At 48.1% G+C, this 22,858-nt stretch overlaps 1 protein-coding gene across 5 annotated transcripts in view; it reads right to left on the bottom strand.

The window, feature by feature from the left end:
- Positions 1-22,858, bottom strand: part of PARVB (parvin beta) — a 117,142-nt gene that overhangs the window by 61,094 nt on the left and 33,190 nt on the right. For 4 of the 5 annotated variants that reach the window (XM_023734609.1, XM_023734607.1, XM_023734605.1 and 1 more), the window contains exons 2-3: positions 16,099-16,188; positions 11,636-11,706 (exon numbers count right to left, since the gene is read on the bottom strand). In XM_023734609.1, the coding sequence (XP_023590377.1) occupies positions 11,636-11,686 (51 nt within the window). In that variant the 5' untranslated portion in view covers positions 11,687-11,706; positions 16,099-16,188. Of the gene's footprint in view, positions 1-11,635; positions 11,707-16,098; positions 16,189-20,566; positions 20,847-22,858 lie in introns of those variants that run through there. The other variant, XM_023734608.1, reaches the window with a different exon arrangement.

Genomic DNA, 22,858 nt, shown 5'->3' with positions numbered 1-22,858 from the left:
AGAGGAATTCCAATGGTCCAAACAGACCAACTCCAATAGAGGAATTCCAATCGTCCAAACAGACAAATTCCAATAGAGGAATTCCAATCGTCCAAACAGACCAACTCCAATAGAGGAATTCCAATCGTCCAAACAGACCAACTCCAACAGAGGAGAATCCCCCAAAATGCCTGAGCAGTCCTCATCAAAACGGCCAAGGCCAACACAAACAAGAAGTCTGAGAAACTGTCACAGCCAAGAGGAGCCTCAGGAGACATAACGACTACCTGTAACGTGGTGTCCTCCCAGCTCGCCCTACTGACCACCTGCAGACCCCCTGTTCGAGCACCCCTCCCTCCTCCTGACCACTCGGCCCTCACTGACCTCCCCCTTGCTGATCCTTACCTTCTCTAATCAGCCACCCACATTTTAAGCTGCCATCAGGGTCTAGTCTTTCACCCCTAGCCAGGCTGAGAGCTCCCTGAGGACAGGGATGGAGCCTGCCTCTACCTCCCTATAAGAACGGCGTGGCGGGGGCCTCTTCCTCCTCTAACTTCACAAGGAGGTAAGAGAAGCAAGATCAACAGCCCAAGGCTGATCCCTATGAGATGGAGGTCAGACATACCTCCACCCTCCAACCTTTTTACCAATTCTGACACCAGCCGTCCCTCCCGTGGCACTCTCTACTTCTCTGCTGGGTTTGCTAATTCATTGCAATGGCCACACAGAGCTCCCGGACAATACTTATGATTGTGGGGTTTATTAAGGAAGTAACAGGTTACAATTCAGGTTCAGGAACACTCAGGATACAGTTCTTCCATCAGGACAGCCCCTTCTCAGCCATGCCTGCAGGCAGGTCTCTCCCAGACCCCTCGGCCTGGCCTCTGCCCTGCTCAGGCAAATGTTACAAAGCTCGGTTAGCTTTGCAGATAAGTACCCAGAGGTACCCTACTCTGCCTGTAAGCTTTGGCCTGAAGATGCTCAGCTCTAGCTCCATGGGTCGGCAAACCTAGCTCCACCAAGTGCCTGGAGGCACCCTACTCCACTAGCAAGTCTCCTGCCCAAAGGTAAAGGTGCTCAGCTTTCTCAATCCATGGGCTGGGAAGCCCACCACACCATCTCCTGCAGGTCTCCTGCCTACGTTGCCGCAGTTTCTCTGCCAGCGTTTCTCAATGTCTTCGGTGTTACAGCTCCCTCTCTTGGTCTCCTGGTTCCAGGAACTTCTCAGCATAGGAATCCTGGGTCTATGTTCCACTCCTGACTCTTCTTTCTTAATGGTGGTGAGATCTTCCCTTCCCACCTCTGGGATGGCTCATTTTAAGCCCACCAGGATGGCAAAACTGATCAATCACCTCGTTAGGGTTCCATACACCTTATTTGCATTATTAGCAAGCTATCCAGTCTCCCTGGTGGGCCACAAGTACCTTGTTTGCATAGTCCCACCCAGTCATTTGGTGGGTGTTACAAAGACTATGACTAACCAAAACAAACCAAACCTGTTACCCTTGAGTAGACTGCGACTCATAGAGACCCTATAGTGACCCTATAGGACAGAGCAGAACTGCCCCATAGGGTTTCCGAGGAGTGGCTGGTGGATTCGAACTGCCGACCTTTAGGTTAGCAGCCAAGCTCTTTAACCACTATGCCACCAGGGATCCAAGACTATAACTAAAAGGGCCATATTAAGAAATTTACTGCATCGCACACCCCACAGCGTCCTGCAAAGCCCTCAGCCCAGGAGACGCCATAAATACTAGCCAAACAACTACTAACAATGTTTCCTAACGTCTGTTATAATTTTGAGGTGACAGCTTTAAAACAGCGTGGTAGGCAGTACTCTCGGATGTCACCCAAGATCCTCGACCCCCTGATGTACCAAAACCATTGCTGTTGAGTCTGTTCTGACTCATAGCAACCCTACAGGACAGAGTTGAACTCCCTCATAGGTTTTCCAAGGCTGTAATCTTTACAAATGCAAATTGCCACATCTCCCACAGAGCGGCTGGTAGGTTCGAACCACCGACCTTTTGGTTAGCAGTTGAGCACGTAACCACTGCACACCAAAACTTCTTCCCTGGTATACACGCCCTGTATAATCCCCAGAACTGTGAATGTGATTGGACTTCACTCCTGCGATTGGGGTATGTTGTACAGCACAGCTAACTTTAACAAGAAGAGATTATCCAGGTGGGCCTGACCAAATCACATAAGCCTTTCAGTCTGGGTCTAGAAGGCAGAAACTCAGACGTGAAGGCAATTAGAAGCATGACATGAATTCCATGCAAGGCAGATTCTCCACTGCAGGCTTTGAAGATGGAGGGGCCCACATGGAAAGGAATGTGGGTGGCCTCCTGTAGCTGAGAATTGCTCTGACTGACAACCAATAGGGAACCAATAACCTCAGTCCTACAATTGCCAGGAACTGGATTCTGCCAACAACCTGAATGAGCTTGGAAGCATATTCTTCCAGAGCCTCCAGAAGGAATGCAGCCTGGATGACACCTTGATTTCAGCCTTCTGAGACCCCAAGAGAGCCAGCCACGCTGTGCCCAGACTTCTCACCTGCAGAACTGTGAGTGAATCAGTAGGTGGTGTTTTAAGCCACTACACTGATAGTTACTCAGCAAAAGAAAACTCAAACAAACAGCCTCCAGCCATCACAAATTCCAAGGGTCAGCCTCATATGCAAATAACACTACGACATTATTAAAAACACACAGTGTGGTACCAAGACCATGTGCCAGCAGACTTTTAGCTGTGTGACCTTGAGTCCATCACTTAACTACTCTGGGCCTCAGAGTCTTCATTTTAAAAGGCTGACTGGGTAGACTGTGTGATGCAGAAATCCCAGTTCTAGGAGTGCACCCCAAGGTACTAGACCAAATGTGTCCCTCCAATCACTCTCCTTCTTGCTCACTAAGCTCCCAGCCATGCTGGTCTCCTCAATGGCCCTTAAACCTGCCAAGTATACACATACCACAGGACCTTTGCACCTGCTGTTGCTTCTGCTGGGCATGCTCCTCCCCCACACTGACAGGGTCACACCCTCGAGTCATGTAGGTCTCTGCTCAAATGCTCCCTCCCTGGCCACTCTACCTAAAACCGGAGACCACCTTGCCTCTTGCTTTAGTTTTCTTCGAAGCACTCACTGCCATCCGATCACATATTCACTTGCCCTTGTCACGTCTGTCTCCCCAGCTGGACTGTCAGCTCTGCCCAGTGTTTTTTTTTTTTGTACAATGCTGTATCCGCAGGGGCTAAAACAGGAACAGACAGAGAGAAGGTGCTTGAACAAACTGCACAACCGCCCACAGAGGCAGGCAGAGCCTTCTAGAAGGGTCTCCCAGGCACGTAGCCATCTGCTTCCAGGGGCTGCCTTGCCCAGAGCACAGTCCTGTTCGAAACACCGCAAGAGAAATTGTCTCTGCCATGAAGAAATTACAACTTAAAAAATCCCGTCTGGTTCTCTGACCTGGTCAAAACCCAAACCCAAAGACAAACGAAAAGGGGGTTAAAATCAGCCTCCAAGCAACACGCCACAGGGGTCATCACTCGGGGAGCAAAAGCAATTCCCCTCCCAATTTCAGCGCCGCCGCCACAGAGGGACCACCACTTCCTGGGACCACAAATCACCCTTGTAATTGTTCTTCCCGGGCCATGCGTCTTAATCCTCTGCCCCACAAAAGGCTTTTTAAAGAGAGTCTGATAATTATTTTTAGGGACATACTCATTTCCCAGCCCTGAATCCTGTGGGCAAGTGTCTAGGACATCTATTAATTACACCCTGGGTGCCGTTCTGCGAGCTTGCTTTGACCAGAATAAAAAATCACTTTTCCTTTAGTTCTCTCTGAATCATAATCAAGATCTGCAGCCTGTCTCGCCCAGAGCGATGACAGTTAGTTACGTTTTAATCACTTCCAAACCGAGTCACGGCTGCTTATTCCAAGGAGGATACCGGTTTCTTGCAGGAGGCGGAGGGCGCCAGGATGGAGGGCGGAGGGCAGCGCGCAGGGGATCCACGTGGCTCCCGCGGTCCGGTCTTCAACCCGCAGGGTCAGCTCCCCGCAGACGATCCTCTTCAAGGGGCACAAGTGAAGCCAGCAGGAAGTGAAAACCAGGCAGCAGCCTGTTCAGTAAGCTGGGAACTGAGATGGGGAATCTGCTGTTGGAGAGAAACGTGGGCCCAGTGACAACAGCCAATGACCTTTAGACTGAGGTGCTCACGAAGTGTGGCGGCCTTTGGCTGGCTGCTTATTCTGAAAGTGTGAACACGGTCATTCCCTCTTTTGAAAACCATTAAAAAATAAAGCAATCTGGGCCACGATAGATGGACCCCGATAGAAGGGGAGAAAAAATGTGGAACAGCACCTTAAATTTCAAACAAACAAACAAAACCAGACCTACTGGGCTGGCTGACACTGGAGGACTCCCTGAGACTACTGCCCTGAGATAGTCTTCAAACCATAAACCAAAACTAACCCCTGAGGTCACCTTATAGGTAAATAACAAACTGGCCCCCAAAACAATGAATATCACCCGTAAGTACCGTGCTCCTTTAAAAAAATCACCTATATGAGACCAAACGGTCACCAATTACTTTAAAACAAAGGTAAGAATGTAAGGGGGCAGGGAAACTAGATTAATGGACACAGAACACCCAGCACAGAAATATGAGAATGTTCACGCATCGTGAAGGTAGAGTGTAACCAGTGCCACTGAACAGCCTGTGAAGACATTGTGGAAAGGAAACCTAAACGGCTGTGTAAACCTTCACCAAGAATACAATACATACTATGAAAACTAACTAAATAAATTATGTCATCTACTAAGCACCAGCTGTGTGGCCATAGTGATGTTTACCCCGTGAGCAACTCAGGTTGCTCCTGGAGCACCCATCACCCATCTGTCAGTTTGTTGTACTGGGGTGGCTTGCATGTTGCTGTGATGCTGGAAGCTATGCCACTGGTATTTCAAATACAAGTAGGATCACCCATGGTGGGCAGGTTTCAGTGGAGCTTCCAGACTGAGACAGACTAAGATGGAAGAACTGGCGATCTACTTCCAAAAAAGATTGGCCAGTGAAAACCCTACGAATAGCAGCAAATCATTGTCTGATATAGTGCCAGAAGATGAGCCCCTCAGGTTGGAAGGCACTCAAAAGATGATCAGGGAAGATCTGCCTCCTCAAAGGAGAGTCGACCTTAATGATGAGGATGGAGTCAAGCTTTCGGGACCTTCATTTGCTGAAGTGGCATGACAAAAAGGAGAAGCAATAGCTGCAAACATCCATTAATAATTGGAACGTGGAATGTACGAAGTATGAATCTGGAAAATTGGAAGTCATCAAAAATGAAATAGAACACATCAAGATCAATGTCCTAGGCATTAAAGAGCTGAAGTGGACTGGTATTGGCCATTTTGAATCAATCATACAGTCTACTTCGTCGGGAGTGACAAATTGAAGAGGTACAGCATCAAATTCATCATCAAAAAGAACATTTCAAGATCTATCCTGACGTACAACACTGTCAGTGATAGCAAAATATCCATACACCTACAAGGAAGACCAGTTAATACAATTATTATTCAAATATTATTTTGCTGAAAATCATTCAAAAGCAGTCACAGCAGTACATCAACAGGAACTGCCAGAAATTCAAGCCAGATTCAGAAGAGAACGTGGAATCAGGGATATCACTGCTGATGTCAGATGGATCCTGGCTGAAAGCAGAGAATACCAGAAAGATGTTTACCTGGGTTTTATTGACTATGCTAAGGCATTTGACTGTAGGGATCATAACAAATAATGGATAACACTGTGAAGAATGGGAATTCCAGAACACTTAATTGTGCTCATGAGGAACCCATGCATAGACCAAGAAGCAGTTGTTCGAACAGAATGGGGGTACTGTGTGGTTTAAAGTCAGGAAAGGTGTGCAGCAGGGTTGTATCCTTTCACCATACCTGTTCAGTCTGTATGCTAAGCAAATAATCCAAGAAGCTGGAGTGTATGAACAGGAATGGGGCGTCAGGATTGGAGGAAGACTCATTAACAACGTGCTGTATCCCAGGGCCCTGGTTAAACATTTGGCTGCTAACCAAAAGGCTGGCAGTTCGAATCCATCAGCTGCTCCCTGGAAACCCTATGGGGCAGTTCTACTCTGTTGTATAGGGTCGCTATGAGTTAGAATTGACTCAGTGGCAAGGGGTTTGGTTTTTTGGTTTTGTTTTTATTTTTTTTTTTGGTATATGCAGATGACACAACCTTGCTTGCTGAAAGGGAGGAGGACTTGAAGAAGCACTTACTGATGAAGATCAAAGACCACAGCCTTCAGTATGAACTACACCTCAACATAAAGAAAACAAAAATCCTCACAACTGGACCAATAAGCAACATCGTGATAAACGGAGAAAAGATTGAAGTTGTCAAGGATTTCATTTTACTTGGATCTACAATCAACACCCATGAAAGCAGCAGTCAAGAAATCAAAAGACGCATTGCATTGGGCATATCTGCTGCAAAAGACCTCTTTAAACTGTTAAAAAGCAAAGATGTCACTTTAAAGACTAAGGTGTGCCTGACCCAAGCCATGGTGTTTTCAATTGCCTCATATGCGTACGAAAGATAGGCAATGAATAAGGAAGATCAAAGAATTGATGCCTTCGAGTTATGGTGTTGACGAAGAATATTCAGTATACCATGGACTGCCAGAAGAACGAACAAATCTGTCTTGGAAGAAGTACAACCAGAATGCTCCTTAGACGTGAGGATGATGAGGCTTCATCTCACATACTTTGGACAGGTAATCAGGAGGGACCAGTCCCTGGAGAAGGACATCATGCTTGGTAAAGTACAGGGTCATCGAAAAAGAGGAAGACCCTCAATGAGATGGATTGACACAGTGGCTGCAACAATGGGCTCAAACAGAACAATGATTGTGAGGATGGCACAGGACCGGGCAGTGTTTTATTCTGTTGTACACGGGGTCCCTATGAGTCGGAACTGACTCGACGGCACCAAACAACAACACCAACAACATACACATATGCACTTTCTTTAAGCTCCAGCACTCTCGGGTAGTTCTGATACGAATCCTGATGTCCGTGCTGTTGACCCAAGCCCCTGACTCCACCACTCACGTATCCCGGTCAAATCAGCACCAGGATGTGTTGGTGTTGCCAGGCACTGGGACACAGGTGCATTAAAGGATATCAGTCCCTGACCACATGGGGGTTACACTCTAGTGGGGGGAAACACCAAAGACAAATGAGCAGCAGCAAGTCCCGGAAAGAAAAATTAACTACGGTAAGAGGCAGAGTGATGAGTTGGAGGGAAGGGCCCAAGGACACGTCACAGAAGGGGAAACATCAACAGAAAAGAAGTGGGAGAAGCGTGTTCCCAGCAGAGTGGACTGTAGGTGCAAAGGCCAGGTGTGTAGCCAAGATTTAACCTCACTCAAAGATGAGTCCCCTGTGGAGCACAGTTCTACTCTGACACACAGGGGGTTGCCATGAGTCAGAGTCGACTTGACAGCAACTGGTTTTAAAGAGAGGTCTGGCCTCTGACCCCAGGTCCTGGGAGGTGATTAAACCCTTGGAATGTGCTATCTGATACAGGTGTCTTTGTTTACTTGCGTGTCTTATATGTGATTTAAGGTGGGCGCTTTAGGCTGCAGACCAAAATCAGCCACATGAACAATCAACCATATCTACACGATTGTTGTTGGTGTTGTTAGTTGCCACTGAGTCAGCTCTGATTCATGACGTGATAGAGCCCTAATAAAGGCTCTGGATACTGAGGTTCAGCTGAGCTTCCCTGATTGGCAATACACCATACATGTGGTCACACATCAATGTCAGGAAAGTAACACTCTCCATGACTCCAGAGAGAGAGGACGGCTCGAAGCTCCACCTCTGGAACCCTCCTAACTCTGCCCTAGGCACCTTTTCCCTTGGCTGATTTTAATCTGTGTCCTTTCACTGTAATAAACAGTAATTGTGAGTATAATAGTTTTCTGTGAATTCTTAGTCTTTCTGGTGAATTATCAAACCTAAGAGTGGTCATGGGGACCCTGGACCTGCGACTGGTGTCAGAAGTGGGATGGTTTTGTGGAAACTGTTTCCTCTGGCTTCACACAGGGCAGGCACCTGCATAGCCTGTTCAGGGGACAGCAAGGAGGCCAGGTGGCTGCAGCACAGTGGGTGAGGAGGGAGGCAGGAATGATGCTGGGAGGGTTGCTGGGACCAGAGCATGTGTGAGGGGCACCCCACTCAGCAGTGCACCCAGGACATGCCGCAGTGCTGGCCTCCAGCTCTGGCAGCAGCTGGCAAGTGGCCCTCCACACTCACCTCATAACTGCACATGTTCACTGCTCGGGCCTTGGGACCAAGCCAGGAAAAGCGGGTGCTGAGAATCCACAATACCTCACTTAGAGTACACCCTGGCCTCGCACTCAGCTCCCAGATGCCTGATAAACAGGAATAAAGCACAGCCAAAGCTGAGCACAGGCAACTCACAGGCCACCACTCCTACACTTCTCTGTTTTAAACAGGCAGTCATTCCTGAAAACTAATATTTCGTGTGCATCCCCTCGAGGCCACCACCATGGCTAGTAACAAGGCACAGCCAGCCACGGGGATGCTGCTCCCGTTTTCTGTGTTTATATCTAATTTGTAAAACGCTGGATCAAGAGTGAAAACGAAGTTGCCAGCCTGCCTTGAGATACAACCTGCAGTCGGAGAGCAGGTGGAAGCTTCTGGAAATTTTCCGTCTCTGGGCACACATGCTCCAGGTTGGTGGACGGCTGTAAAAGCAGACTTGTAAATATCTGGTCACTGGTCCCTCCAGCAGCAAGAAAGCTGCTTCAGGTAACTAGGCCCACCTTGCCCGGCCCAAGAGGACAGGTGATTCATCAGCTCAGGTGAGGGAGGCAGCAGTTTCGGGGTGGGAGATATCTCAGCCTGGGGTATTAGTTTCCCGTGACTGTGATAACAAATGACCACAAACTTGGTGGCTTAAAACAACACAAATTTATTCTCTTGCAGTCCTGGAGGCCAGAAGTGGTTGGGTGGTGCAGGTTAATGCACTGGGCTGTTATCCACAAGGTTGGAGGTTCCAGTCTACCCAGAGGTGCCTCTGAAGAAAGGCTGGCGATCTACTTGCAAAAAATCAGCCACTGAAAACCCTATGGAGCATAGTTCTCAGTTCTACTCTGATGTACACGGGTTTGCCATGAGTCACGGTCTACTCACTGGCAACTGTGGTTTTTTTGTTTTGTTTTGTTTTGTTTTTTCAGGTCATTTAAATTGCTAAGAATCAACATTTTGGGGTGGGGCATATAAAGCCAACATTTTCAATAGAAGTTTTAAAACGGATATGACTTGCAAATGGTTTTATTTATCCCGAATTAGCCCTCGTAAAAATGCAGCTGTGCACCCGGCCACGGGCCCATCAGTGGTGGTTAGGGGTGAGGAACTTTCAGAAAAGCACCTTTAATAGAAAACACCAGTTTCTGAGACACACCGTCATAAACAACATTTCAAGGTGCCCCCCCCCCCCCCCCGTAGCACCTGAGTGTGTCAAGGACTTTAGAGGGGAAGCATTTCCAGGGCTGCCTGCTCTGAGCTCACTCTGGGGCTAATAGGGTAAGGCTTTAAGCTTAGAGGACAGTGCTGTCAGAACCCAGATCCTTCCCCCTTTAGGAGATTAGCTTTTGAAGCCCTATTGTGGTTGAGATCAGAGCGATCAGAACTACAGTCCATGCTCAGACACGAACAAGCGCTACAAAGAGAGCCTCCCCCCAACGCCAGAGCTTGGAAACGTCTCTAGAAATGCAAAGAAGCTGCGGCACCATCAGCCCAGGCTCTTCTTTTTTTTTCTTTTCTTTTGGCGAAAATAGACAGTCATACACCATTTCAACAATTCTACATGTACAGCTCAGTGGCATTGATGACATTCTTCAAGTTGTGCAAACATTCCCACCATCCATCTCCCCACTGTTCCACTACCATTGACATAAACTCGCTTCCCCCTAAGCTTCTCGTCTAACCTTTCAAGTTGCTGTTGTCAACTTGATCTCACAAAGACAATTCTTTAAAAGAGCACAATGCTCATAGCAGACATACCTTCCTTATTAAGATAAATTGTTTTTTGGTTCAAAGAAGACTTCAGGGGATAGTTTGCTTCCTTCACTCTGGGGAGCAACGTGGCCATCTTTCTGAGCCAGCTGGTAGTCACACATTCAGTCACTGCGGAAACTGACCATCTACCAGCACAGACAGCACCTGATGGTTCCTCAACCAGAACGGCCAGGGTGGTCACGTATATCTGCTTTTGAGAACTGCCTCTGAATCCAAACCTCCCACTGTGCTTCAGAATGAGTATAAACCCCATCTGCAAAGTGCTGCTATATTTCATTCCAGCTGCTTGTTCCAAATCCTAATGCCTCCCCTCCTGCAGAGCTGTGTCCAGCAGGGAGTTTAAGACAAGGGTTTTAAAGGCCTTGGGTTGAGCCAGGCACGTGGCAGGTGCCCAGTGCTATGAGCTGGATCTTCTGTCTAGTTCTGTCCAACCACCTCTGCAAGCTACACGACCTCCACTTCTTCTAACCCAGCATTAACGTCCTGTCTTAGCTTCCCAGGGCTGCCATAACAAAATACTGCAAACTGGGTGGCTTACCGTCATGGATTGAATTATGTCCCCCAGAAAAGTGTGTGTATCAATTTGTCTGGGCCATGATTCGCTGGATTGTGTGGTTGTCCTCCGTTTTGTGACTGTAATTTTATGTTAAAGAGGATTAGGGTGGGATTGTAACACCCTTACTAAGGTCACATCCCTGGTCCAATGTAAAGGGAGTTTTCCTGGGGTGTGGCCTGCACCACCTTTTATCTTACAAGAGATAAAAGGAAAGGGAAGCGTGCAGAGAGTAGGGGACCTCATACCACCAACAGCAGTGCTGGGAGCAGAGCGCATCCTTTGTACGCGGAGTCCCTGAGCAGAGAAGCTCCCAGTCCAGGGGAACACTGAGGAGAAGGCCAACAGAGAGGGAAAGGCTTCCCCTGGAGCTGATGCCCTGAATTTGGACTTTTAGCCTACTTTACCGTGAAGAAATAAATTTCTCTTTTTAAAGCCATCCACTTGTGGTACTTCTGTTATAGCAGCACTAGATGACTAATACACTTATAAAAACAGAAGTACAGTTCTGGAAGCTAGGAGTTTGAATGCAGGGTGTCAGCAGGGCCACGCTCTCTCCAAATGCTCTAGGGGGTGACCCTTCCTTGTCTCTCCCACCTTCTGGTGGTCCCAGGCGTTCCTTGGCTTGCAGCTGTAGCATAACTCCATCATCACATTGCCATCTTCCCTCTGACTGCCTCTCTGGGTCTCTTCTCTTTTATAAGAACAGCACTCACACTGGATTAGGACCCACCCGACTCCGATATGACCTCATGTTAACTGACATCGTCAAAGACCCTATTTCCAAACAAGGTCATGTTCGCAGGTACCAGGAGTTAGAACTTCAACATAAATTTTGGGGGGACACAACTCAATCCATAGCATGTCCCTTTCACAAGCCCTTTTGCATCCAGGAGCCCTGAACCCCAAACAGCCAAAACTGCACCCCAAGAGGCACATTCCAACCGAGACCAGTCTCCCTACCTTGACTAGTTCCTTGAACTTGGGGTCTTCCTTGGAGGTGGGGTCGATCATCGTGCGCTCTTCGTTCTCCTCTGCCAAGGAACAGAAGGGAGTCCCAGTTAGCGTCGGTGGGGTGGACAGAGATGTGGGGCAGCTCTACTTGCCTCGCATGAAAGGACGGGCAATGGATAGAGAAGCAGAAACACAGTCATCTTCTCTGTAAGGAAAGACTCGGCCCTGTGTCGGTCATGCATCAAACCACCCAGCAAGGGGGAGCCCCTGACAACAGGGAACTGCCTTCTGGAAGATGGATGGACCATCCTCAAGCCTTCACCTCTTCCCTTAAGAGGGATCGAGTCAGACTTCATCATTCTGCCAGGCCTCACCCTCCCTGACTCCACTCAGCAGCTCTCCCACACAGCTCCCACTTTTGGGGAGGAATGATAAGAGAGGGCTGCATTCAAAAGGCCTAAAAAGCGTTCCCTGCTCAGAATCTGATGTGTGGGCAAAGCTTCGTACACCATGACGTTCCTTGCAGCCATTTTATTTTAATAATTTATTTTATTTTTTTGTTGTTTTTGAGAATATACACAGCAAAATATACACCAATTCAACAATTTCTACATGTACAATTCAGTACGATTGATCACATTCTTCACATTGTGCAACCATTCTCATCCTCCTTTTCCAAATTACTCCTCCATCGTTAATCTAACTCACTGCCCCCTAAGCGTCCTATCTAATCTTTCGAGTTGCCGTTGTCAATTTGATCCCATATAGAGATAGTTCTTTAAAAGAGCACAATGTTCAAGGAAGACATTCTTTACTAGTTAAGCTAAACTACTGTTTGGTTTTTAGAAGACTTCAGGGGATATTTTTGGTTTAAGGTCTAAAGATTATCTCAGGGCAATAGTTTGAGGGATTCACTCAGCCTCAATGGCTCCAGAAATTCTGGACTCCATGAGAATTTGAAATTCTGTTCTGCATTTTCTCCCTTTTGATCAGGATTCTTCTACAGAATCTTTAATCAAAATGTTCAGTCAGTAATGGTAGCTGGGCACCATCTAGTTCTGGTCTCATGGCAAAGGAGGCAGTTGTTCATGGAGGCCATTAGCCACACATTCCATATCCTCCTCCTATTCCTGACTCTCCTGCTTCCTCTGTTGTTCCAGGCAAATAGGGACCAATTGTTGTGCCTTGGATGGCAGCTTGCAAGCTTTCAAGACCCCAGGCACTATGCAATGAACCAGGAGGCAAAACAGAAGCACTAAATACGTCATTAGGCTAACTGGGATGTCCGATGAAACCATGACCCTAACCCTCCAAACTAAGCTGTCTTAGCTTCCTACTAGGCTGCCATAACAAAATGCCAAAACTGGGTGGCTTATAAGAACCAAAATGTATTGTCTCACAGTTCTGGAGGCTAGGAGTTCAAATTCAGGATGTTGGCAAGGTTATGCTCTCTCTGAAAATTCAAGTGGAAGATCCTTCCTTGTCTCAACAAATCCCATGAGGTTGTACATAAACAGCCTCAGCAGCCCTGCAGCCACTATTAGTAAGAACTGGTGTGTTTATGACGAGATGGAAAATGTCTGATATGTTGAAGTGGAAAGAGTCAGTCCACATCTCCCATGAGGAGGGTTTGCTGTACGGAACCATGAGAACCCGGTGCAATGGAGACAAGCCCCAGCTCTCGAGGCAAAATGCCTGGGTTTGAATCCCAGTTCCCCACTTATGAGCTGAGAAGCCACAGGCACGTGATTTAGCTTCTCTATGCCTCAATGTCCTCATCTGTAAAATGGGGATAAGGGTCACTGGCAGGGGAAATGAATGAGTGGAAACGTGAAGTGGATTCTCAATGTTAACTATGAGTATTCCTTTTGAGGCTAAATGAGATTAAATATATTCAAAAGGGACTTTATGAAGAGTATACATACCCATTGCCATCAAGTCAATTCCGACTCATAGAGACCCTAAAGGACAGAGTAGAACTGCCCAACAGGATTTCCAAGGAGTGGCTGGAGGATATGAACTGCCAACCTTTCGGTTAGCAGCCCAACACTTAACCACTGCACCACTACAGCTCCTATAAAGAGTATAGCACTGTACAACTATTCCCCAAATTCATTTAATTCTAATGAATTCTCACTATTTCTTTGCTTAAAGACTCTACCTTGGGGATCCTGCTGGGAGTGCTCCCAAACCCGCTGACAGTGAGCTCAGAAACGCAACGAGATGCTGTGGATTGCAGAAAGTGCTCCCGTGAGTGCCAGGATATAAGTGTCGCTGCCCCAGGAACCCTGGGTGCACCCACCTTTGGGTGCTGGCCTGGCCAGCCCTTACCAAGGTCACTCAAGCCTCAGCAGCCAGTGATCCTTATGGAGCCAACCACAGGTGGCCGACTTACCCCCAAAGAGAAGCTATTGCAGAAAGATAATGTGATGGTTAATGTTGTATGTCACCTTGGCTAGGCTGATTCTCAGTGGTTTGGCAAACACAATGTAATCACCTTCCATTTTGTGATCTGATATGAGCCCCCAATCAATTGAAAGGGGAGTTTCCTTGGGGATGTGGCCTGCCTCCAGTATATACATGGATGTTCTGGCAAAGCTCCATCTTTCTTGACCCTGCACTCCTCTTGTCTCCTGACCTCCAGTTCCTGGGACATACGCCTAAAGAAGTCTCTAGGTTATCCCCTGACCTGTAGATCTTGGATTCACCAAGCCCCACAATCCCATGAGCCAGAAGAAGCCTCCAGTCTGCCACCTGACTGCATATTGTGGGTTCATCAGGCCCTGCAACCCCGTGAGCCAGGAGAGGTCTTCAGCCTGTCACCTGACCCATGGATTTGGGACTTGCCAGCCCCCACAATTGCGTGAGCCATTTCCTTGAAGTAAATGTCTCTATATACGTTTACATATGCTTCACTGGTTTTGCTCCACAAGAAAACCCAGACCAAGACAGACAGTAAGTGGAAGAAGGTGAGGGTCCAAGGAAGGGGATGTTCAAGATGTTATATACAAAGTAAGAGCCTGGCATAACGTCTAAGATAAATCTCCTATTTCCCAGAGCTTCTGTTGGTCTAAATTAGTGGTTCTAGCTAGGAGCAGTTAGGCACCCCAGACAACATTTGGCAATGTCTGCAGACATTCTGGAGTCCCTGGGTGGGGCAAATGGTTAGCAGTTAGCACGCTCAGCTGCTAGCTGAAAGGTTGGCAAAAAATCAGCCGCTAAAAATACCACAGAGCACGGTTCTACTCTGACACGTGCGGGGTCGCCATGAGCTGGAGTTGACTCGATGGCAACTGGTTTTGGTAGCTTTTTTTTGGAGACATTTTGGTGGTCACAACTCAGGGGAGCAGCTGGTGGATTTGAACTGCTGACGACCTAAGGGCATCAAGAGAGTGGAGTCCCGGGATGCCATCAAATATCCTACGATGCACAGGACAGCTGTCCCCACCCTAGAGAACTAAACCAGAAAACACAAATCAGTTGCCCTTGAGTCGACTCCGACCATGGCGACCCCACGTGTGTCAGAGTAGAGCTGTTCACCACAGGGTTTTCAGTGGATGCTTTTTGCAAATAGATGGCTAGATCTTTCTTCCAATGCACCTCTGGGTGGACTTGAACCTCCAACCTCTCAGTCAGCAGCCAAGCATGTTAACTGTTGGCAACACCCAGAGACTCCACTAAAGAATTACCTGGCCCCAAATGTCAATAGTGCTGAGGGTTGAGACACCCTGCTGTAAAGTCCATTAACCACAGGAGGTCAACTTCCAAACCCTGGAGGGGCTCACCAAGGAACGGCTGCCTGGAAAACAACTTCAGTTGGACTAAAAACAATCAACGACAACAATAAAGAGTTACAGTCTTCCAAGAGGAATGAAATAAGCTTCCAAAGACCCAATGGAACCTCGGAGCATGGCCAGTACTTGATTTGGGGTCGGCCAGGGTGGACCTGTGTCTGTGTTTCCTCTCCGCAGCCTCTTGCTGGCCTGGCCTTGGGGTGGAAACCACAAGAAAGGGATCAACTGGGACTTCCCTTTGAACCAGGGTTTGGAAATTAATGGAATGTTCCAGAAAGGCCTTCCAGATTGATCGGATCCAAAATACACTTTAAGGAAAATGTATCTGGTAGTCATCTCATTAGTGCTGGACTGTGACATGACTCCAAGGTAGTGGGTGTGGGAGGTCGTAGCCACTTGGCGGTCCTTCCTCCCACCCCCCGACCCCCCCAGCAAGATCCAGGCCTTGGAGCAACTCTAACCTACCCAGAAATAGGGGCAGAAACCTACAAGGGAAGCCTCACTTATTTCCTACAGAATTTTCTAAACATGACCTTAAGCTTGAGTGCCTGTACGCTCAAATGCCACCCAGTATGATGTCTGCTCAAAAGAGCACCGCTTGTCAGCCTCCCCAACACCGAGCTAATGCTGTGGATGCTTTACCATCTCGTGACAAGGAGCTGGAAGAACAAATAGTACCTAGCAGGGTATCTTCAGGGTGAATATCCACCGAGGCAGGGGACAGCGATGAGTTGATGGCATTTTTGCCTTCTTCCTGGAGGTCACTCACTGCCAAGCAAAAAGAGAAAGAAAAAACAGGTTAGCGCAAATAGAATACCGTGGCCTCACGTGTTGGCTGTGGAAACAGATGAAAATCAACTGCTGCTTTTTAAGCATTTAACAAACATTTCTAAATGGCGTGTTGCCCAGAAATAGTCCGAAGGAAAATGTTGTGAACTTAGAATACATCCTGCAATTCTTCCCGCTCTCCAAACGCCTCTCGATTCCCGCCAAGCCCTGCCAGTCTGCGTTCACTGCTCTTTGGAACACACGAGTAACAAATCAAAGCCTCCGGATGTCTCCAGATCTGCCTGAGGTTGCTGAGGCAAACAAAGCTTAGACCACAGCAACAGAGTCTGAAAACAGTGGAGGACTTCCTCCCCTTTGTTGTTATCCACAAGGTTTTCAAGTTGAAGTCGTCAAGGATTTCATTCTATTTGGATCCACAATCAATGCCCATGGAAGCAGCGGTCAAGAAATCAAACGATATATTGCATTGGGCAAATCTGCTGCAAAAGACCTCTTTAAAGTTCTAAAAAGCAAAGATGTCACTTTGATGACTAAGGCGTGCCCAACCCAAGCCATGGTCTTTTCAATTGCCTCATATGTATGTGAAAGCTGGACAATAAAAAAAGAAGACAGAAGAAGAATTGACACATTTGAAGTGGAGTGTTGGTGAAGGATACTGAATATTCTGTGGACTTCCAGAAGAACAAATCCGTCTTAGAAGAAATAAAACTGGAATTCTCCTTAGAAGTAAGGATGGCAAGACTTCATCTTGCTACTTTGTACATGTCATTAAGAAAGACCATCAGGAAAAACATGTCATCAGGAAAGCCATCTACTTGTGGTATATTTATGTTATGGCAACACTGGGTAACTAGAGGGCAGTAGAGGGTCAGTGAAAACAAGAACAGCCCTCAATGAGATGGACTCAATAATGGGCTCAATAACTGAGCCCCCAGTAATAGGCTCCAACATATCAAAGATCAAGAAGATGGTACAGGACCAAGCAACTTTTTGTTCTGTTATACAGAAGGTCGCCAGGAGTCGGAGCTGACTCAACAGCAACTAACAACCCCTCCCCCCCTCCCGTTCCCTCCCCTGGAGAGCTTCGTCCTACACATTGGACGTGAGATGCACACCTGACAAGTGTGCAAGTAAGTCCAGTCCTTGAACTGTCAATGACCACATTCATGAGGACAGAAATCAAACAAAGGGTAATACCCAGGGTTAGGACCATTGGAACATGCAACAGAATCTAAGAAAATGAACCCGGATGCTTAGAAGTGGATATACCATGACATTCTGTCTAGGGAGCACTCAATTGTACATAAATTGGGGCACAGAGAGTACTGAAAAGTTGTAGGGTTCAGCAAGATACATGATAGAAACATAATATGGACCCCATGGTAGCAGAAATGATTCCTGCCTACCTGAACAAAAGAGACGTGCCAAGAAAATGTCTTGAGTGCCATGGATCACATCAACCAGAGAGCAACAACAGCCCATGAAAATATCAGGGGTCTAACACTCTCACCCTTTTGACATGGTATTTCTTCTTAATGGCCTGTAGCCATTGTTTTCAGCCCCAGGTTCCACTGGATTCCAGGCTTCAGCCCCACAGATCAGATTCATTGCATGTAGGGTGGGGCTCAGCCCTCTGTTCCTTTTTACAGCCCTGGCTGAGAACCCCTGGGTCACCATCCCTGATCACAAGCTATAAAACCCGCCCTGACCATCACCAGTCTCCAGTGACGAGTGCTGAGCCCAGTCTGTTGAAGCATACTTGCTATGGATTGAACTCTGCCCCCTACAACAGTTTTCTTGAAGTCCTAACCCCTGAACCTGTGAATGTGACCTTGTTTGGAAATAGTTCTCATCTGTTATGTTAATCATGTCATACCGTAGTAGGGTGGGTCCTAAACCTAATCACTCCTGAGTTATGAAAAGAACAGAATAGACACAGAGACACACATACAAGGGAAGACACCAAGTGCAAAACCATCCAGAACCAAGGAATGCCTGGGGCTACCAGAAGCTGAAAGAGACAAGGAGGGACACTCTCCTAGAGCCAGTACCCTGATTTGGACTTCCAATCTCCAAAAACTGTGAGACAACACATTTCTGTTCCTGAAGCCCCCCACTTGTGGTATATTTCTGCTATGGCAACACTAGGTAACTGAGACAATCGTTACCCTCAATGCAACATTTTTGGAGGTGAAAACCTACTTCCTGTTTCAATACTGCAATCACCTCAAACCTGCAACACCTCAAATTCTGGGCACCTGGTCTCCAAGTAGCAGGTGATTAAGTAGCAAGGGGTTACAGCATGATGGCTTTGGAGCAGGTAGCCACCCTTGCTGACTGTGACCCCTGGGCAAGGCCCCTTAACCTCTCTGAGCCTGTCTCCCCACGTGTCACTTGGGATTAATAATGTCAAACATCAGGGCGCTTGGAAGAACTGAATGAGACTATGAATGCCAAGTCCCCAGCCTGGAGCCTGGCACACAGGGGACGGGGGTCTCTTGGTATAGTACCAGCTTTGGGGACGACCGTCCTCTGCCCATCACATAGATCGATGGCAGTAGAGCCCGGGACACACCTAGCATCCCAGTCTGAAAGCTGGCCCTGCCATTAGCTGTACGCACAGCTGACAGTGCGTGTCCTAGGAACACACCTTCTGCGCTACTCATCGTTTCATCCTCCGAACACTTAGCTTAACTCTGTGCAAGCAGCAGACACGTTAAATAACTGTGTAAATGATGAATACGTAGGTTTTTGAAACTCCTCTATCCCACCTCCCTAAAACATTCCAAAGAGTCCCCATGGGCCACTCAGGCCAGTTTAGAAATCAGAGGCCAAATTTCAGCTATGACTAAATAACTAGCCTCTAAGAGTATTTTAAACAACCAAGAACCTTAGAAGGCAGAAAAAGGAAGGAGGAAAAGGTGATTTTTACCAAAATCTTCATGTATACAACAACAACAAAAAACCCAGTTGCCATCAAGTCAGTTCTGATGTATGGTGACCCCACGTGTGTCAGAGTAGAAGTGTGCTCCATAGAGTTTTCAATGGCTGATTTTTCAGAAGTAGATAGCCAGCGCTTTCTTTCAAGCAGTCTCTGGGTGGGTTTGAACTACCAACCTTCCGGTTAGCAGCCGAGTGCTTAGCCAATTGCATCACCCAGGGGCTCCATGTATATAATAGCCTTGGTGAAAAAGGTGTCTTGGGAAAGTGGTGGACTCCCAAGTCCCATTTGCCTGGCTAACATCCCGTAAGAGGACAGGGGAGGCCTGGTGCTTCCCTCAGGTCAAGGCCATCGAGATGGTTGTGTTGACTAAATCAATCCAAGGAAGAACAAAAGACCACGTTCATACACACAAAGGGTGGTGCAGTTGGTTTCATGGCTCAGGTGAGCCAGGCAGGTATGTTTTGACAATGAACCCAGAACACCTGCCAGGAAGATGAAGAGTGCTTCACACACTAGGCACTTACCTAGACGCCAGCCACTCACCTAGACGCCAGACAGATGCCAGGCCCTGGTGGGGGGCGGAAAGGAGGCTGGGGAGATTGGGAGATGCTACCTACGGCCTTGACTTTAGAGACTCAATGGGAAGGAGAGGCGAACAATGCTTTCAAAGGATGGAAACTGGGTCACATAAAAACAAGAGAAATTTCCACACCATCCTTGAACATCAAAGACAATACTAAACAGGGCTGGGATTGCACAACCTGAATAAATAGAAAGGCGCTCACTAAAGTAGGCCGGGCTCCCCAGTCGACAACACATTCCGAAGGGGTTGTTATGTATGAAACTGCGGGAAGCAAAGACAGAGACAAGGAGTGGGGAGGGGGACTGGGGGAGGGAGAAGGGGGAGGGGAGGGAGAAGAAGGAGAAGGGGAGGGAGAAGGAGGAGGGGAAGAAGGAGAAGGGGGAGGGGAGAGGGAAGAGGGGAGGAGAGAGAGGAGGGGGAGAAGGAGGAGGAAAGGGGGAGGGGGGAGGAGGGTGCAGCCCAGTTGACCACACAGCACACTGTTAAGAGCCCAGACCTGTGCCTGAGAGGTTCACCGGGCTGAGCCTCAGTGTGCCCGTCTGCAATGTGGGATGACAGCAATCACTCCCTCCCAGAGTTTAAATGAGATGGTGAGTGCTCAGCACCGGGCTCAGAGCATGCACTTTGCAAACAGAAGGATGAAAACTGCTGTGATACAGCTCCAAGAGAGGTACCACCAAGGGCTGCGGGGGACAGAGGGGCGGGGGCCCGCATCCCTGGGAGCACCAGGAAAGGCTGCCTGGAGGGGGCGGCAAGAGTCTGGAAAAGTGCGTTTGGGGTCTGTACAGAGCATGGGAAGCCAGGTTGGAGGGTATCACCTGAGGACCAACCTGGTGGCCACATGATTGTGATGCTGGACGGAGAGGGTTAGAGAGACGCCCCACTGGGCTTGCTGTTTCTGAAGCCTGGATCCTCTTCACCGAGGAGCCTTTCGTCCAGATCTGATTATGGTCTTCACAGGATCAGTCCGAATTCTGGAAGGAGGACGCCTCTTGAACCCGGGCTTCCTCCCGCGCTCACGCTGCCAGCTTAGCGGCTTCAGCTAATCCCAGGAATGTTTGGGGTTTTAAAGTACTGGTCCATTTGCCAGCAGACAAACACTTCAAAGATGCGAAATGCCGGCTGTGCTGAGTCACAGAGAACGGAGACTGATATGCTGGCTGGCAGGGCTGGCAAACCTCACGGGTGGCGTTTTGCCTGGGGGCCGATTTCATGAGACCGGTGATTATGGGAAACGTGGCCCCTGGTTTTCCTGAGTGCCTGCTGCCGATTTCAGAAGAGCGCCTCAGCCCACGCTAAACCCAGAATGGAACCTCATGTCAACCACTTGGGAACTGATGCCTACAAGTTGCCACTGGGCCAAACAGGTCACCTTCTGGCGCCACAAAGTAGAGACAGGGCTGGAAAAATAGCAGGAGGGTGAGTGGGAGAGAGGAGGCCAAGTTAGAAGAGAAACGTAAGGTGTGTCCCTTTGCTACAGCTTTGTCTCTTTAGGGATGGCCACTCCTCAGCTCAGCCAAGGTGGGGGTCTAGGAAAGAGCTGGGCAAGGGGGAGGAGCCTGAAATATGAGAGAGCACCCAGGAGGGCTTCCTGGAGGAGGAGGACCTTTTGTTTTTGTTTTTGTGTTTTAAGAAAAGCTGGAAATGTGGAGTGTGTGTGGAATCTCCCAATTAATAAATGTGGGCAAATAATTCAAATTCTGTGGGTCATCCAGGGGCCAGCAGTTTGCAACCTCTGGCTGCAGGGAACCAGTACCACCTGCAATCAAGGTGATTCCGACTCATGGCGACCCCATGTGTGTCAGAGTAGAACTGTGCTCCACAGGGTCTTCAGTGGCTGATTTTTCAGAAGCAGATCTCCAGGTCTTTCTCTCGAGGTGCCTTTGGGTGGATTAGGGTAGCAGCCGAGTGCTTAACCTTTTGTTCGTTTTGTACCACCTGGCCTATACTCCTGATTGTCCACGGGAAGGGGGCAGAAGACCACTAACATTTCCTGAGCACCTACTATGTGAAGGCACTTTCTATGTAGTTCACTCATTTACTCTCCTAACGAGTCTGTGGGGGAGAGGCTGGGCCCTGACCCATTAGATATGAAGCCACCGGGTTCACACCACCAGTGAGCCCCAGAGTCAGGACCAAATCTAGTTCTACCTGGTCTTGCCCCTTGCTGTGCCCAGCAAGTACCACCCGCAGTCGAGCCTCAGCTTACTGGCCACCTCCTCCAGGAAGCCCTCCTGAGTGCTCCCTCCTACCTCGAGTCACACATCCCTGCAACCAGCTTTTTCTGGACTGTCTCCCCGCACCAACGCTAACTCAGCTCCTGGCACACAGTGGGTCCTGAAGAACACGTGGGGAGGCAGCACAACAGTGGGCTGAGAACTCTGGAATCAGGATGGTGGTTTCAGATGCAGCTCTGCCATGAATAAGCTGAGTGATTTGGGGCAAGCCTCAGTTTCCATCTGGAAAATGCGGGTAAATACACCTAGAAGAGAGATTACAAAGCTAAAGGAGACGAGCTCTAGGTGAAGTCTGTGCTACTAACCAAAAAGTTGGCAGTTCAATCCCACCCAGCAGCAGCACCTTGGAAGAAAGTCCTGGTGATCTGCTTCCATAAAGATTATAGCCAACAAAACCCTACGAAGCACAGTTCTACTCTGTCACACTAGGGTCACCATGAGTTGGAATCAACTCAATGGCAACAGACTAGGTTTGGTTTGGATTTCGTGTCTGTTGAACAAATGAACAAACGCATGTTTCCAAAACCTACTCCCTTTCCATCGCTCCAGCAAAGATCAGCCAAGATTTTTTAAAGACTCTCTTGATTTGGAATTACAGGAGCATAAATAAAGGGAGCAAAAAGAATTAGAAGCCAAAACCTGGCCATTTTAAAACATTTCACCAAGTGTCTGCCATTAGACCTTGGCCCAAACGCACCGTTTCCGTCTTTGATTTTCTTTCCTTCTTTTTTAAATCTTTTTCTTTGTAGGGTTCCATTTCTTTCTTTATTTATACCCAGGCTCTTTCCAGAAAGGATTTTTGGCAACTTTTTTTTTCTTTCGACATTGTTCAGAAAATACACCTTTAAAAGGAGGCCTGGTTTATAGAGCAAGGTTATTGTAAGG

The sequence above is a fragment of the Trichechus manatus genome, unplaced genomic scaffold (genome assembly GCF_000243295.1).
Source record: "Trichechus manatus latirostris isolate Lorelei unplaced genomic scaffold, TriManLat1.0 scaffold00069, whole genome shotgun sequence".
Taxonomy (NCBI): domain Eukaryota; kingdom Metazoa; phylum Chordata; class Mammalia; order Sirenia; family Trichechidae; genus Trichechus; species Trichechus manatus.
This window is presented reverse-complemented; position numbering and strand designations above follow the sequence as displayed.